The sequence below is a fragment of the Cetorhinus maximus genome, chromosome 2, assembly GCF_964194155.1.
Source record: "Cetorhinus maximus chromosome 2, sCetMax3.hap1.1, whole genome shotgun sequence".
Classification (NCBI taxonomy): domain Eukaryota; kingdom Metazoa; phylum Chordata; class Chondrichthyes; order Lamniformes; family Cetorhinidae; genus Cetorhinus; species Cetorhinus maximus.
The window spans coordinates 118637164-118655143 of NC_135880.1; the positions used below are offsets into that span (position 1 = coordinate 118637164).

At 43.6% G+C, this 17980-nt stretch overlaps 1 protein-coding gene across 1 annotated transcript in view; it reads right to left on the minus strand.

Moving 5' to 3' along the window:
- LOC144697119 (A disintegrin and metalloproteinase with thrombospondin motifs 19-like) overlaps nt 1-17980 on the minus strand; it is a 538939-nt gene that overhangs the window by 104924 nt on the left and 416035 nt on the right. Inside the window, exon 18 of the mRNA XM_078568954.1 lies at nt 16132-16285. Within this exon, the coding sequence (XP_078425080.1) occupies nt 16132-16285 (154 nt within the window). The remainder of the gene's footprint in view (nt 1-16131; nt 16286-17980) is intronic.

The following is a 17980-nucleotide window of genomic DNA, read 5'->3' on the forward strand; positions in this document are numbered from 1 at the left end:
CTTCATCCCACAATTTCTTCTGTGTGAAAAGCTACAGGCGAAGCAAGCATGCATTCCTTACTTTCTCTTCTCCCTGTGCTATAACCAACCCTTGTCCTCTTTCCATTTCCAGTCAGATGAGGAAAGGAAAGAAGACTGTGAGTATGAAGAGATTGTCACTCAATCTTACACTCGGAGCCACCAGCTCAAAGAACTGCACATATTTCAGAGAGTAGGGAAGAGCAGAGCGGAGGATGAGTTTGCACACTATTACTGTTGCAGATGAGGACTTTGATGAGTGAAGCTACAGGAGAATGCTGATGTGAATACATAAACAAATGCTTGCTGCATTGGAAAGTCTGTCAGAAAGCTTGCACTTAATCTCAAGGAGCAGGAGCCAAATTCCAACTTGGCACAGAGCTTGTTCCAACATGGAACAGGTGGTCTTCTCCATCAGCACAATAGGGGAACCAACTATCATGCAGGGTCTGATGTCTAACGTTAGCTTGCCTTGCAGTGTAACACCTTCCGCTGTATAAACAGCTTCCAAAGGTCTTAGTGCCATAGTAGAAGCTCACACAGCTCCCATATTCGATCTACTGTTCATAAAGGGCTTCCACGGCATCACAGCAGACCAGCCATCTGTTCTCTAACAGGTTAGTAGGATTGCTGTGATGCTGCCTCAGGATAGTGGCAGTGGCTACATGGAATACAAATCTGCTGTCCTCTCTCAGGAGGGTAACATTCCACCTCCCAACCCTGCTACTCTGCCAGTGCCCTTGCAGTTACCTGTCAGCCAGCTAGACCAGGCTGTTGCAGTCCCGGCTGAGATAGTGCAGTCTGAAGCAAAGCCTTCTATGCCCAGAGCTACTCAAGGTCACCCTACACAACCGTGTGCAGTCTCCTGACAGGGAGGAGAGATAAACTGAAACTCCTAATTCCCTTCCCTTCTGTCCATAATCAGTGTGGTTTATTTTTTAAAAGGTAAATGTGTGGTTCTAAAGCCCCATTAGAATGTGGTCATTTCTAAAAGTACCAGCAGCAGACCTTCATGATTTAAACAAAAAGGATTATTTATTCACACACTCACCCTGAAAGATCTAAACGCTAGGTCAGTCACACACCACACAATCAAGAAAGGATAAAATTAAAGAAGATAGTGCACTCCTACAAGTATAAACCAAAAGAATAGCTAACAGTTCACATGCCTTTGTGAGTCCAATGAAGAAAGAAGCTTTTTCCCACTCTTGAATTATAGTTCTGATAAGGTCAGGGAGCTGAGGTCAGATGTCAGGATCACTGCAGGATTTCTTCAATGAGAAGAATGTTCAACAGGTCAGATACTTGTGGCTGTTTTATCAGGAGATCCAATTTTTTTGTGTGTGAACTCGGAGCTTTGGAATCAGGCTGGGAAGCTTTTTTTAAAAAACTCTTAAGCCTCTCGCTTCTTAAAAAGCAAAGGTGGTACAGCCTTTCTCTGCAGCCGTTGATTTTGTTGGTGTTATCCTGAAGACTGCCCAGGTCTCTTCTGAGTTTTGGGATAAAAGGATTTCAGTATCAGAGAACCAGTTTCAGTCAAATGGTCAATGGCCATTGATATACAGAAGAAGGGAGATAATGGTCTTTCACACTTAACTTGTGGATAATTGGTCTCATCAGCTTTCCTTTTCAACATCATAAAGCTGGAGTCACAGGCCCAGGGATTGGCGGACCTGACGTTTAAAAATGTCCACCCATGGATCAGATATTAGTTTGGTGGGAGCAGGCTAAAAAAACTAGTGGGAGCGGGCTACCCTGAACGACTGCGCAGTCTGCCAGGTGTGGAGGCGGACTGGACATAAGGCATGCCTCTGTGCTCCGGCACTGTATTTATATAAATAAAATAATAATAATAAAACAAAAAACATCTATCCAGCCCTCAACCCTCTCTCCCCTCACCCCCCACACACTCAGTATGCCCCATCCATGCCAAGCTATGACAACTCATGCCCCCCATTGCACCTCACACCCCTTTGCAAACTTAGTGTCAACCTATGCCAACCCTTGCCCCCCCACCCACTACCCTTTGCTCTTAACCTTTCCTTGCCAACTCACCTAGTACCTTGGACAGTTTCTTGACAGCTTTGAAACTTTATGAGCACCTTTGACAAGCTTGACACTGGATCCTGGACATCCTGGACGGGTTTGACAGCTTGGGCAGGGTTTGACACTGCCTTGGCCGCTTTGATAGGGTTTGGACAATTCCTGGATAGCTTTGACAGGGTCTGACACTTCCTGGACAGCTTTTACAGATTTAACACTTAGTGGACAGCTTGACAGCTCTTTAACAATTCCTTAACAGCTGGGCAGTCCCTTGAGAGTTGGACAGTTCCTTACAGCTTGATAGTTCCAATAAGTTTGTGCGTAAAAAGTACATAAACATGTTCAGTTTTAATAATCCCAAAGGATGCTTTACCTCTCCCAAAGGTGTCTCTGGATCCTTTTCAAAGGAGTATCTTTTTTTTATTCACTCATGGGATGCGGGTGTCGCTAACTAGGCCAGCATTTATTACCCATCCCTAATTGCTCTTGAGAAGGTGGTGGTGAGCCGCCCTCTTGAACTGCTGCAGTCCATGTGGTTTGGTACACCCACAATGCTGTTGGAGAAGGAGATCCAAGATTTTGATCCAGCGACAGTGAAGGAATGGCAATATATTTCCAAGTCAGGAGGAGAATTTCTAGGTGGTGGCGTTCCCATGTGTCTGCTGATCTCTCCTTCTAGATGGTAGTGGTCGTGGATTTGGAAGGTGCTGTCAAAGGAGCCTTGGTGAATTTCTGCAGTGCATCTTGTAGATGGTACATACTGCTGCCACTGTCCGTTAGTGGTAAAGGGAGTGAATGTTTCTGGATGGGGTGCCAATCAAACGGGCTGCTTTGTCCCAAATGGTGTTAAGCTTCTTGATTGTTGCTAGAGCTACACTCATCCAGGCAAGTGGGTAGTATTCCATCACACTCCTGACTTGTGCCTTGTAGGTGGAGGACAGGCTTTGGGGAATCAGGAGGTGAGTTCCTTGATGCAGGATTCCTAGCCTCTGGTCTGCTCTTGTAACCATAGTATTTATATGGCTAGTCCAGTTCAGTTTCTGGTTAGTGGTAACCCCCCAATGATGTTGATAGTGTGGGATAAGTGATGGTAATGTCACTGAATGTCAAGAGGCAATGGTTAGATTCTCTCTTGTGTGGCACGAATGTTACTTGCCACTTATAAGCCCAAGCCTGGATATTGTCCAGGACTTGCTGCATTTGGACATGCACTGCTTCAGTATCTGAGGAATCACAAATGGTGCTGAATATTGTGCAATCATCAGCGAACATCTGACCTTATGATGGAAGGAAGGTCTTTGATGAAGCAGCTGGAAATGGTTGGGCCTAGGAGACTACCCTGAGGAACTCCTGCAGTGATGTCCTGGTACTGAGATGATTGACTTCCAACAACCACAACCATTTTCCTTTGTGCTAGCTATCTAAATGCATCCATCAAGTTCAGACCTCCTCTTACCTGTTCTAATCTTAACACTCCAGATTCCACACTCCTGTTCTTCCAAAATCCCACTTCAGTGGAGGCAGCTGGTGATTTAATTGGCCAGCTGCCTTCACGAATTGCACATGCGCCTACCTTGGCCCAGTCCTGCTCCAGTGAAGATGGGAAATACCAGGCTCGGGAGTGTGACCTAGAATTTATCGCCATTTCCAGGAGAGGCTCCCTGTTATGGTGAAAATCCAAGCCGTAGAATCTAGGAGTCCACTGACTGTGTTTTGGAGTAAGCTTCAAACAATAGCAAGCATGACTTCCACAAAGGAGTGTTGTCTAGGCATGTCCATTCAAGGCAGAGACCCCTACCCAGTATGATTCAATTCGGGACATTCTGGAAGCTTGATAGTCTGAGTTGAAGTTACTCAGGTCACCTGACTCCCTTGGCAGCCATCTTAACAGTTCATTAGTGTCTATTTTTAAATAAATAGAGGTAGTTCCTGAAGCTTCCACATGAGCAGAGTCCGAGTTTAAAGTTATGAATATGACATGCCTTTTACTGTGCATGACACTCCTCAATTAAAGATCAGAAACACAGGCCAGGATTTTCTGTTTGGGGGTGGGGGAGGCGGAGCAGGAGTGGGCGCAGCCGGGTGTGGACCCGATTACCACCCATGATCGGGTCCGCTCTGCCATTTTACGCGAGCAGGCCAATTAAAGCCCGCCCAGCATATTTGCTGACTCCCGTGGATAGCGGGAGCGGGGGGGGGCTGCGGCGGGTGTGCACAGACCGCTGGGTCCAATGGCGACCCAGCAGTCTGTTGAAAGAAGGCCTGGCAGCCTTTTGTAGGCTGCTCACAATGGCCAGTTCCAGGGCGCACCAGAGTGGTTCGGGTGGGCAGGCCAGGCTGGAAGGAATGGTAGAGGAGCAGGGCAGGCTGCAGGGTAGGCCAGTGGGGGGCTAATGCGTCCCTTGTTTTTCTGATGAATGCCTTGCTGCCCTCCTCAAGGAGGTGGCAGCATGGCGAGAGGTGTTGGTCCCCCAGGATGGGAGGAGGAGGCCCTCCACATGACCAAAGGTGCCTGGGAGGAGGTGGCGGAGGTGGTGAGCTCCCGTGATGTGGTGCAGCGCACCTGGATCCAGTGCCGCAAACGCTTCAATGATTTGTTGCGCTATTGCAGGGTGAGTACCAATGTTGGCATTGGGCATATAACCCAGCAGGTAGCCTTTCTCTCTGAGGACCCCCCCCCCACCTCCAAGTCTTACTGTCATGACTGCATTGAATCATTTATGGCATTTTTCCTTTGCTGGGTGGCCAAGCAGATAGTGCCCATACTGAAGTCAGCCTGAGTGGTTCATGAGGAGATGAGTTCTCCCCTGCACCATGTGTTGCTCTTAGTCGCGCATGGCTAGTCTGGGAGCAAACCGGAGGAGGCGCATACTCAGAACTCCAGCACATGTCCTATTCAGGGCGGTGAGATGGTGGCAGGGGAGCCTCAAGGTGTCATGGCAAAGAACCATCTGCTGCCCACTACGCTGAACATGATTGCGCCTCCTTGCTATGGGAAGAAATACCGTGTGGTTCCTAATGTGATGTACGCAGCATGTGTCCAAGGGGGCATTGGGGGGGTGGGGAGCAGGCGTAACATCTTTGTCTGAGTGATCGGCAACAGTGGGGAGAGGAGGCACTGGAGGCCTGATATGCCCCACTCTGGTTGGGGTGTGGCGTGCGAGTGCAGAGTCCATGTGCAATTTTCCCTAATGAATGGTCTTCTCTCTTTTTCAGGAGAAGAATGCTCATAACGCGTCCAAGCGTGCGAGGACTGGAGGTGGCCAGGTACAGCTCTCCATATTAACCCAGTTTGAGCAGGAGGCCCTTGAGCTGGAGAGGCGCTATGCACCCAGGTCTGCTGGTGTCGGTGAGGCTGGGGTGGCACGGTCAGGTATTTGAGGCCAACAGTGAGATCCGCAATGTCCCCCCAACATCCATAGCACTGATGATTGTTTAATTGGTTATTGTTGCAACATTGCTGGTTCTGGAAGGTTGAGCGCTTAATGAGCCAGGGGGACAGGGATGAAGTTTGTCAGTGTGTGCATGCTAACTGATCCATTGTCCTTGTTCTTCCTTTCAGCATCATCAGAGCACGGTCGGGAGGAGGAGCAGCAGAAGCCCCCTCCCACACCTGAGGGCCCTGAAGTCTCACCAGCATCACACCATTTCTGCGAGGCAGGCGCCAGAATTTGAACATCGGCTAATGTCCCGGAACACAGTGGTGAGGGCACTTCACAGTGGCTGGAGGAGCTGGCAGAGACAGAGAGTGCCCATGGTGCCAGCAGTCAGAGAACTGCAGGGGACCAGGCAAATGCTCAGTCGGTGCCTGATGACGTGCCTCTGGAGTCGTCCGCGATGCAGTAAGTGCAGGAAACGCGGCCGGGTGTGCGGGAGAATCTGGTGGAGATACACAAAGCTATTCTTGGCTTGGTGTCCGTGGTGGAGGAGTCTACGCGGACGATCGCCGAAGCAATGAGCCACATGTCCAGCTAGTTTTAGTCTCCCCGACATGAGGAAACATCCTCTGGGTATCCACCCTATCAAGTCCCCTCAGGATTTTATATGTTTCAATGCGATCACCCCTCATTCTTCTAAACTCCAATGGGTACAGGCCCAACCTGTTCAACCTTTCCTCATAAGATAACCCCTTCGCCCCAGGAATGAGTCTAGTGAACCTTCTCTGAACTGCTTTTAAAGCAATTATACCTTTATTTAAATAAGGAGACCAAAACTGAACACACTACTCCAGATGTGGTCTCATCAAGGCCCTGTACAGCTGTAGTAATACTTCCCTACTTTTATATTCCATTCCTCTTGCAATAAACATCAACATTCCATTTGCTTTCCTAATCACTTGTGGTACCTGCATACTAACTTAATGTGATTCATGTACCAGGACACCCAGGTCCCTCTATACTACTGAGTTCTGCAATCTTTCTCAATTTAAATAGTATACTGCTTTTCTATTCTTCCTGCCAAAGTGAACAAGTTCACAATTACACATGTTATACTCCATCTGCCAAATTTTTGCCCACTCACTTAAATTGTCTATATCCCTTTGCAGAATCTCTACCTCCTCTTCACAAATTACTTTCCTACTTATCTTGGTGTCATCGGCAAATTTAGCTCTAATACATTCCCTCCCTTTATTCAAGTCATTGATATAGATTGTAAATAGTTGAGGACCCAGCATTGATCCCTGTGGCACTCCACTAGTTACAGCTTGCCAATCCAAAAAAGACCCATTTCTCTCTACTTCCTGTTAGCCAACCAATACTTTATCCATGCTAATATGTTAACCCCTACACCATGTGATTTTATCTTGTATAGTAATCTTTGATGTGGTACCTTATCAAATGCCTTTTGGAAATCCAAGTACACCACATCTATTGGTTCCCCTTTATCAACCTTGAATGTTACTTTGTCAAAAATCTCTAACAGATTTGTTAAACACCATTTCCCTTTCACAATGCCATATTAGCTCTACCTGATCAAAGTGTGATTATCTAAGTATCCTGCTATAACTTCCTTAATAATGGATTCTCGCACTTTCCCTATGACAGATGTTTGGCTAACTGGCCTATAATTTCCTGCTTTCTGCCTCCCTCCTTTCTTGAATAAAGGTGTTAAATTAGTTGTTTTCCGATCCGCTGGAACTTTTCCAGAATCTAAGGAATTTTGAAAGATTACAACCAATGCATCTGTTATCTGTGTCGCCACTTCTTTTAAGACTCTAGGATGCAGGCTATCCGGAGGACCAACAGTAGCTTTAGTTACACTTTTCTATTCAGATACTTGTAGAAACTTTTACTGTCTGTTTTTATATCGCTAACTGGCTTTCTCTCATACTCTGCTGTCTGCCTCTTAATTATCTTTTTAGTCATTCATTGTTGGTTCTTAAAATCTGTCCAATCCTCTGACCTAAGATCTAAGACCTCAATTCCCTGAGGTAAGAGAATTGCTCTCTAAAACCCTTGGCTGTCCTGCTTTTTTTTCTTTAATCTTTCATGGGATGTGGATGTCACTGCCCTTGAGCTGAGTGGCTTGCTAGGCCTTTCAGAGGCCAGTTAAAAGTCAACCACATTGCTATGGGTCTGGAGTCACATGTAGGTCAGATCAGGTAAGAATGGCAGATTTCCCTAAAGGACATTAGTGAACTAGATGGGTTTTTCCAACAATTGATGATAGTTGTCATGGTCACTATTACTAAGACTAGCTTTCTATTCCACATTTATTCATTGAATTTGAACCCATGACCTCCAGAGCATTAGCCTGGCCCTGGGTCACTAGTCCAGTGACATTACCATTACACCACTGTCTCCACCCAAGGCTGAGAGCCCTTCTTCCCTTCCTCGCTCTTCTAGCAGTTTGTCTTTCCCTAGGTGGTGTTGCTTCACTCTCCTCACTTCCCAGAGGAAGCCCTATCACCCACCCTTGTCTGGAAGCAACTTGTTTTAGTATAAGCTTTTAACAGAACAGGTAAGTATTTCAGCACCAGCCAGAGCACTCACTACAGATTATTCAAACTTCCCTCAAATATAAGAAAGTTCCAAAAACATGTTCAATTTCACAAGCAGCCAGAAGGAATGTTCCAGCAATTAACACGCAAGTAACTCTTGATCCATTTAAATGATGCTTATTGGCGGGGGGAGGGTGGAATGGGTCCTTCATTCCATTGAACCCATGTTCAGCTATTCAAAATTAACATAGGGTGTTGGCCAGAGTGTGCATTTGGAAAATGGCAGTCTGTGTGTGCCAAAACAATGTTGCACATTGATTTGCATCATGATCTGTCTGCTTTGCATATTGCCTGGTGTTTTGTTAGGTGCACATGGGCAAACTCCTTTACCAAGATGGTGTCCTGCAAACATTCCCTTGGAAGTATGGCATATCTCAAATCCCATTTTTGATCATTAGATGGTCAGGTAGTGCTTAATAAATGGCGGGGTGTGGAGTTCCAATTTTGCCTCCACTATGTGTCTTATGGTCAGGGAAAGTTAAAAAAAAGTATCTATTGATGGATCTGAGTTCAAAGAGTTGAAACTGTATATCATTCTGATTTAGTGAACTGTGAAATCTGCTACATTAGCTAAATCTAAACATTCTCTTTCATGAGTTTTATTCAGGGTACTTAGCTTAAATATTTCAAGAACTGGTTGGTTTCTAAAAATTTCTCAACATAACTTTTAAAATATATATCCATAATAATTTTATGGGGATCTCAGCTGTTAAGTCCATTGTGGGTGAGATGGAAAACAGCTTCCACTTTTGTTCTGCAGACCACCAACTCAGCGACCAGAATAAGCAAAATCAAAGCACACATTCAGATTCAATTTTTCCACTATTTCCATGTTTGTAAGCTTTCTCCTGCAGACTGTAGCGGTCATCAGGTGGCTGAAATAATTATTACAAAAACAGAAATAAAAATGAGGGGATGGGTGGTGCACTGTGCAAGAAAACTGTCCTTTCATACTTGACTGACATTTTTATAGTTTAAATAGAAACAAATTAAGATTTTTCACTGATGGTTGTATGAACTGTAAACTAGTGGTCATATGGTCTGAAGGCAAATCTGATTCACCAGTATTGTTGGATCAATATTCCAAGAACCTCAGATTTGTAATGCATTGGCTGACTGACAATTCGACCCTGCTTTACATAGGTCATTTCTTCATTAATTTGGCACAAGTATACACTGGCTCTGTTTACACAGTACATTCTATCACTGCAGCTTTTACTTTGTATCCTTCTTTATTAGAATGTTTCAGCTGCGGTTTTGTCTTGTGGGCAACCACTTCCACCACAGTACAATTATTCCAGGTTTGATCTCTACTCAGAGGAAATGCTTACCAAGAACATTTAATTTGTTCATTATTTAAACAAAAAGTGCTATCTGTTGGTATACTAAACAAAATGTATTCTGTCTGCTGAACTGATAGTAATAATGGCCATTAGTAGATGGGCAGTTTGAGGTGACTTGGTATTATTTACCTTGGTCTCCTTGGCATCTCTCCCTGCTAGAATAATTTGAAATTAGGAATTTACCAGATAGGAAAAGGCAGGCATGAATCTGTGTAGTAGCACTCTTGGAGGTGACAAAAGCATGTCTTACTACGGGGTCAGGAACCCAGTTTGGAGTTGAATAGGACATAGTGAGTGTGAACAGTCTGCATCAACCTGGGTCAGTGGTTAATGAGAGGATTGGAGTAGGTGTCAAGGGTATGAAATTAGTGGTGCAGACTGAGAGCAATGGCCTTCAATATTCAGTGATCAACTGGAGTATTTCACAGCTTAACCAAGACTGGTTTTGGAGCAGTCACCTGACAGTTACAGGGACAGCAAAATTGTTGGGGAGGTAGAGCCGAGTGTATTATTGCACACGTGGAAGCTGACTGCACATCTATCAATAATATTGGCAAGGGGCAGAATATAGGTGGGGAAGAGGAGGGGGCTAAGAATGAATCCTTCATGAGGGAGCAAAGAGACGCCATTGGTACAAATTCTCTGGTTATGATTACAACTGCAGAGTGGAGCTAAGAAAGTCAGTTTTACTGAGATGGACACTGGAGGAGAGCTCTTGGAGGAGCTTAAAACAGTTGATTGTGTGAAAGTTTGCAGGGAGGATGGAAGACAATGGGGCTGGTGGCAGAAGTTAAGGTACTATGGTCACAATCGCACAGAATGTAATTCATGCCTTTGATATAAAGGCTGTTTGGAAGATTCGGTGGGGTGTGGAGGTGGGGTGGAATGGTGGCAGATGGGTGTGTGCAAAAACCTCATTAGAGAGACAAACATGGAATTACAAGGGAAAGGGTGCAACTCTGATGATGACAGCACAGAAAGGACTTCAGTGAGGACAGGGGTTGTTGGAGGTGGGGCAGTCGTTTGTAATAACGGGGTGGGGGTGGTAGATGGTGAGTTTCTTGAGGGGGGGGGTGATATAGCTGTTTTGAATTAAAGGAGGTTAGTGTCTCAGGAGAGGGAACCAGATTTCATGAAGGGAAGTCAGTCATCAGCAATTTAGTGAGAATACGGTTAAGGAAACAAAAGATGTGCTTCATGGTCAAAATCAGCTAGATGAGTGGAGGTTCAGAACTTGAGTAGGGGTCCTGGTTGGGAGGCCTGGTGAGCAATGGAAAGTAATGAAGCAATGAAGAAAGCTGAGTGACTCGTTTCCTTCTATTTTACAAGGAAGCCCATTAGCTGTTTGTACTTCTTGTTATAGGTGACGGTGAAAAAGCAGGGAAATGGGGTTTAATTAATAGTGAACAAAAGATGTTAGTAAAGGTTTGTCTGGCGAGTAGGGCATCAAAATTGGAAGTCAGAGAGTAGTCAAGCATGTCAACGGCTGCAGGCATATGTTGCCAAAGGATTGGCAGTTGGGAGCTTGTAAGTTCTTTGTAGAAGAGTTGTCTTTGGGGAGGATGCAGTAAGAGGTGTTTGGAATGCAGTAGAGGAGTGTGGGTGATGAGGTGTACAAGGTACAAGTCTTGTCAGTGTTGTAATATTTTTTACAAGCTCCCACCTCAGCCAACCATGTCATTGTATGTGTTCTTCCTACTGTGGTGGGATGGTAGGTCATTGATGAGATCCTACAGAGTTGTATGTTTAAACATTAACTCTTCATTGGTAGTCTTTAACTTTTTTTTAATTCGTTCATGGGATGTGGGTATCACTAGCTAGGCCAGCATTTATTGCTCATCCCTAATTGTGTTTACGAGTCAACCACATCGCTGTGGGTCAGGAGTGACATGTAGGCCAGACAAGGTAAGGACAGCAGATTTCCTAAAGGACATTCGTGAACCAGATGGGTTTTTACGACAATCGGCAATGGTTTCATGGTCATCATTAGATTTATAATTCCAGATTTTTATTGATTTCAACTTTTACCATCTGCCGTGGTGAGATTCCCACAGCATTACCTTGGGTCTCTGGAATACTAGTCCAATGACAATACCATTGCCTCCCCTAACTATTTATGGTTCCAAGGTTACTATCTTGCTTGGAGCTGTTACTGCCATGCAGGTAGGCTGCTTACAGAGTGCTGCTCTAGAGACTTCTGTGAGAGTATACCAATGTGACTCTATACAACATATCGTGGGCGGTGCAATTCTCCAGTCCCACGTTAACCCTTGCTCTGCCGAGCACCTTTACATTACAATGCATAAAGACACACATAATAATCAGTGAGAACAGTGGAGCAGAGAAGCCATGGGAAAGTCTATATGGAGGATGTTTCGGAAACAGGACCGTTAATTCAGAGGAAGAGGACCAAGGAGCTGGGAGAATGATTGAAATAACAGGTTAAGGAACTTGGATGGGGCTGCATGGTGACAGGCATTGTGGATTGTAAAAGAGAGGCAAAAGAAATAAAACAGCATGAGGTGCTCAAAAGAGAAGGCAACAGGAGAATAGAGGGAGAGGCCAAGTATGATTTGGTGTTAAGGGTCACAGCGCTACTCTGGCATTTTGAGTGAGATGGGTGATGGAAACATAGTATGTGGGAACAGTTCAATAAGAGGCAAGGCAATGGCACCCCTTAGCTAAATTTCAGTCAAAGCTGGATACCAATACAATCAACAACAACTTACATTTATATAGCGCATTTAAAGCAGACAAACTGCTAAAGCATTTCACAGAGGTGTAAACAAACAAAGGTTACCAAGACGACTGGCAAAAAATTGGTGGAAGAGGTCGATTTTCAGTAGGGTGTTTAAGAAGGTGGAGAGGTGGTGGGTGGGGCGAATTTGACAGCGTGGAACTGAAATCGTTGAAGGGATTTCCAATAATGGAGCAAAGGGATGGCGGATGCACAAGAGGCGAGAGTTCAAAGAACAGAGAGTTTGAGGAGAGTTGTTGGACAGAGCAGGCTAAAGGGATAGGAGAGCAGGCAATGAAGAAATTTAAACATGACGAAGAGAAGAGGAAACTAACATCATGAACATCATGGCTGATTTGGAGTCAATGACTGAAGAGGAAGAACTTAATCAGTGGCCAGGGATTGGAGTTTGAGGCTTAGGCTGAAGACAATGGTTCTGTCCTCCTAATCAAAGATCATGGGTGGCAAGGACATTGTTCACAAATAAATATTCTGGGGAGAAATATGGAAAGGAGCAGTGATCCTTGAGGAGCAAAGTACAACCTAAACATCCTGTCCTGGATTTTCCGTTAGATTACGCTCAGATTGAATTAATCACCAATTGTGAGTTTTCAGTAACTGCATGCGTTTGAAGGCCTTCATGAAGGTATCTGAAATTAAGCCATTTTTAGATGCAAGGACACTCATATGCATCTTTTAAAACACATTAAACATTTTCTTTTAATTTGCTAAGAAACTGATTAGTACGTCAATGTAAACAGAACATTTTTGCATTTTTTAAGCCATTTTCAATTATTTGAAATTGGATTAATCATTGGTGGTAGACTAGACATGCTGATTAAAAATGCTTATATTTTAAAATGATGAACCCATTTTCAATTGTGTTAAGTAAGCTACATCAGGTTATCACTGGGGTTATCACTGTTGAATATGTCAAGGAATATTTTTTAAAGCAAAATTTAAAAAAATAAAAGTTACACTCTAAATCGCTGGAAGATTTTACGTTCGGCAATAAGCTTGATTACAGACTTAAGCAAAAAACACTCCCCTGGAAACTCATTGAAACTCTCAGTCCCTAAATTGAAGTGAACAAATATCATGATGATCATTCCAGAGTTCGGTGTAATTTTATGGGCTGAATTTTCCCCCTGTCGGGGGGGGAGGTTGATGGGCGGGCGTGCTTCCGACTGGCGCCCCAGATCGGAGGTGTGCCGCCATTTTATGTGTTGGCCCGCCTAGCGTGATGTCTGCATGGAAGCGCTATGTGCTCCCTGTGCGGGCGGGGGGGGGGGTGTGAATCCCAAAATCGAGAGCGCGCTCTTTCCCACATGCGCACGAAAGAATGGCACAAAATTGGCCATTGACAGGTTGGCGGGTGCGCAGCTGATTTTGCTGCGCTCCCACCTTCCTGAAAATTTAAATGGGGCGTGGTGACGTCGGGTGTTCCCCTCGACGTCACTGTGCATCATTTTACGTGTTGGCGAGCAGGCCCCGCCCCCGTTTGCCAAATCGTAAAATTCTGCCCTATGAGTCTGTGCCACCGGCAGGACCCCTTGTCCATTTGGGGCACAAACTCAGGAAATTACTCCTATTTTGTTTATTCTATGGTCAACCCATAATCAATCAAATCCATAATTTCGACTTAACCCCTTCTGCTCAACAAGAATGGGGCTTTAAATTGATTGCAGTACCTGCTCAATTGGTCTCATTGGTCTTGCTTGTACACCATTTTATCAGGCAGGTTCTGGCCAGCAGTGAGGTCCCCATGCCATGCAGTTAATGGCATTTTAGGGACTGGTGATGCCATTCTGACCCAAACTATATATTAACCCTCAGCAGCCCTATACAGACCCTGCCAGGTGCATTAGACACATATGAGCAGCAAGCCCATAAGTAATTTTTGTTCAAATGGTTTCCTGTGGGCCTTGGGGGGCATGTGAGCTGTGCTGAGTGTTGCAGGGTAACCTAAGTTTCCCGGCTGCCCTCGATAGTGATCATCTATTCTCAGCACTACCATCCTCACCACATTCCTCCACACACAAACTTATCTGATTGCTGGAAACCATTTCTGCAGGACCCTGGCATTCCTGGCAGTCTAGAAACCAGCCCAGCAACCTGAAGTTCTTAACGTCGGGATAAGGTGGCAGTCTGGTTAGTTAATTTAAAAACGTTCCATGAGTTAAAATAGCCTGGGCTTTGGGTGAGCCTTACACTCGCTACGTCAATGCCATGTTTGTGCCCAGAATGAAAATCAAGGATTAGGTCTATCTCATGACGTAAGTATAGATACACACCTTGTAGCCGGTCTTCCAACCAGCCACTGGTGGTGAATTTCCTTGGGGCTTCTCTCACTCCCTGTCATAAATATGGTGAAACCTTGCTTATGCTCGTAAACGGTGTCTGCTGAACTTGTGCTGAAGTTACAGCCGTGGAGCAGCGTGACACTCAGAAAATTCACTCCCATTATTTTCTCAGTCAATTCTATGTATCCAAAATTAAATGTGTATGTTTTACAAGTGAAGGGGAGTTCCAAGTATCATTTGTCTTGTCTGATAGAAGCCAACCACAGCTCACCATAGATAGAAATATCCTTCAGGTATATTTCACAGTTTCAGAAATTGTTTTCTGTAAATTTCTAATGTTAAATATAGAGAAATATATGGAGACATAACAATATTTAGAGGCTCATAACATACTCAGGGAAGAAAATAAAACCCTCTCCATTTTGGAAAGAAAGTGCTTCTGCCGTTGAATCAAAATAAAATCATGGACTCCTAATTTGACAATGAGATTTAATTTTGTTTTTAATCCTATAATGCACGTGTCTTTTGTTTTCATCTTCAACAGGAATTGTCATTATTTCTGTCCCAATATGTCACAAGGAAAGAATCTTTCAGATCATCTGGCCTGTGTTTCTGATGTCGGTTAACAGCCTTGAGGCATTTTTATGCCAAACTAAATACTTAAAACAGATAGATTTCAGTCTTCTCTGCCTGGGTGGTCACCTGAGAGACTAGGTGGTGTGGTCATTTTAGCCCCCGTCTGATCTTCATCCAATTCGTTTCTACAACAGGCAAGTGATTCCCTTTGCCAGATTACTGCCCAATCAGTGAACACCCAATTTAATCCAAATATTTGTAACTCCAGGCTGGTCTAAAGGACTGTTATCTCTGGGCTGTTGAGTCAGTAAGCAAACTAACTATGACAGAACTGACCAGGAATTAAAGGAGCTATGCATTCATTTGTTACTGTTGAAGTTGTTGATTTTGCAATTGCACTATTGATACTATGTCAATATTTTAAAAAGGTAAAAAGTAGAATCAAGGTTCACAATCATATTTGTCCCTCTAGCTGGCTGGAGGGAAGAACCAGCTGCAATAAAAAGTTCTTAGAAATTATTATTTTACTCAGTTATCCTTAATAATAATTAAATAATAATTAAATTAATAACAATTGAAAACAATTTAAGTCTGTGCCCTCGTTATAAATTTACTTAAAGTATATAATCTATTAACATTAAGTAATAGATAAGCTAAAAGAGAAATATGTAAGTAGAACAGATGAAATGTATTGTGTTTTCCAAATTTGATCCAGTTAGGTTGCCTTTTTCTTATTTCTATAAGAAAAGCCACTCACCATCCTGACTTGGAAATATATCGCTGTTCCTTCACTGTCGCTGGGTCAAAATCCTGGAACTCCCTCCCTAACAGCACTGTGGGCGTACCTACAACACAGGGACTGCAGCGGTTCGAGAAGGCAGCTCACCACCACCTTCTCAAGGGCAACTAGGGATGGACAATAAATGCTGGCCCAGCCAGTGACACCCACACTTTTTATTAAACTTTTCATATTGTTAATTATAAGGCAGTCTCAAGTTCAGGCACTTTTTGTTAACTTCATACATGCCCTAAATCATAGTTTCTGACTAATATTATCTTGCATGTGTCACTTTCATAATAAAATGTTTTTAAAAAAGTTGATTTCCCAACCTCCACCACACATGGCACCGCAATCCTCCCAACCAGAGTGAGTCCACATGAAAAGTGGCACATTGGCCTTTGTACTGTGGTTTCCTGGACCTGGCTCGATTGGAATTGTGTACTCATAGTGAATGCCGTAATTCTGGTCATTAAAGAGGAGCACCTGCAGATTAAAAACAAAGGCAAAGTCAAATAAATACCAAGGGATCAAATACACTATAATATATAAACTTGGAGTTAATTAAATTGCCTACACACAATGAGGCTTCTGGCAATATAGCTTAGAAATTAAATAAACATGTTAAAAATAAACAGCAATGTCTGGATTGAAAGATGGCATTTTTTATTTTCCAATTTTCTCCTCTTTTCTCTTTTTGAAAGCAAAGAGTAATATTGAAATATTGCTGTAGAAGAACTGGCAACTACGCAATACCTCACCCATGTGGCCATTCTTCAGGACATGTAAGTCACTGGAGCACAAGAGGCATCACAGCCAAGCCAAATTCTATCATCATGAGTTGACAAACATACATTTCCTATCCAGTGCCCAAGCAAGAGTGACAAAGGGGGCAAGAATATTGGAGCTACCAAATTGGGCTTTGTAAGAGAAATAATACAGTTGGTAAAACCACAAAGAGCTCCTATGAAAATGCATAAACATCAAAAAGTAAAAAATAATTAGCTTTATTTAACAGATTATTTATAAGCAGTGACCTCAATTTGAGCCAGGATTGCTGAGGAATAGAGATATGGCTAGATGGGAAAGGACCCCGGTCCATCGAGGTTGCCTTTTACCATTTTGATGGTCATAAGATACAATGAGAATGGAGTTGTTGACTAACCATAGCAATCAATCTCTATCAATTAGTCTACAAGCGGCCCAGACATGAGGGGAGAAAAACCCCAGTGGGGGAAGGCTTTGGGTACTACAGGTTTAAAATCACATGTTGCTCCAAAGTATGCTACACTTAGCACACATCTTGTCCCAAATTACTGGACCGAATTATTACATTCAGAAAGAAATCTACCTAATTTGCATTTGAATTGAACAGATATTACTATCTGCTTTCATCATTTTCTGGGGGAGCCTGAGATTAACCACTCACTCACCAAATTCATGCAATCACAAATATAATCCTTAAGTTTGAACTAGCACTTTGATTGCTATAAATTACTCACATAATACTCATACCTATGCTGAAAAAAAACTTTTACATTTAACTAAAATAATTATTAAGAATATGTAACCTTTTTAAAATTAAAAAATAATTAACAACATGGAAACCTCAAAGGTAGTGGAGAGAGAGGGTGAGAGAGAGAGAAGCTAGACAGAAAGATTTTCATCCCTTCTACCTAAGCATTTCAACTCAGGTCTAGGGGTGAACGTTTTTGGGTCTAAACTTAAATTAGTTGCAACTAAATAATGGGCCTCGAACATGACAAAACAATAATTAATTTAGCAGTACAGAGCTCTGTGCCTGATCTACATGCGCATTCAGGCACTGGCCACATGAAATGAACACAGGCCTTATTTCAATACTTGAATGAGGTTTCTGTGCTCATTTCCAACCTGCTTTGGTAAATTTGTTTAGGTGGCGTTTGTAATGCAAAGTTCAATTGGTATTGGTCTATACATTTAACCTAACCCTACAGGGACCGCTGAAGATTGTTCAAAAAGACCCCAAAAACATGAATTTTTTTTGGTGCTCCAAGGAGCAGGCCTATACTTTCCCTTTTCTGTGGGGGCCTTGGGAGTGGCATCTAATGTTGGTAAGGTCCCAACAGACCAGATGTATTGGGGCACCTGCATGGCATCCATAGCTTGCCTGAACCAACATGACGAAACCTCAGGGTGATC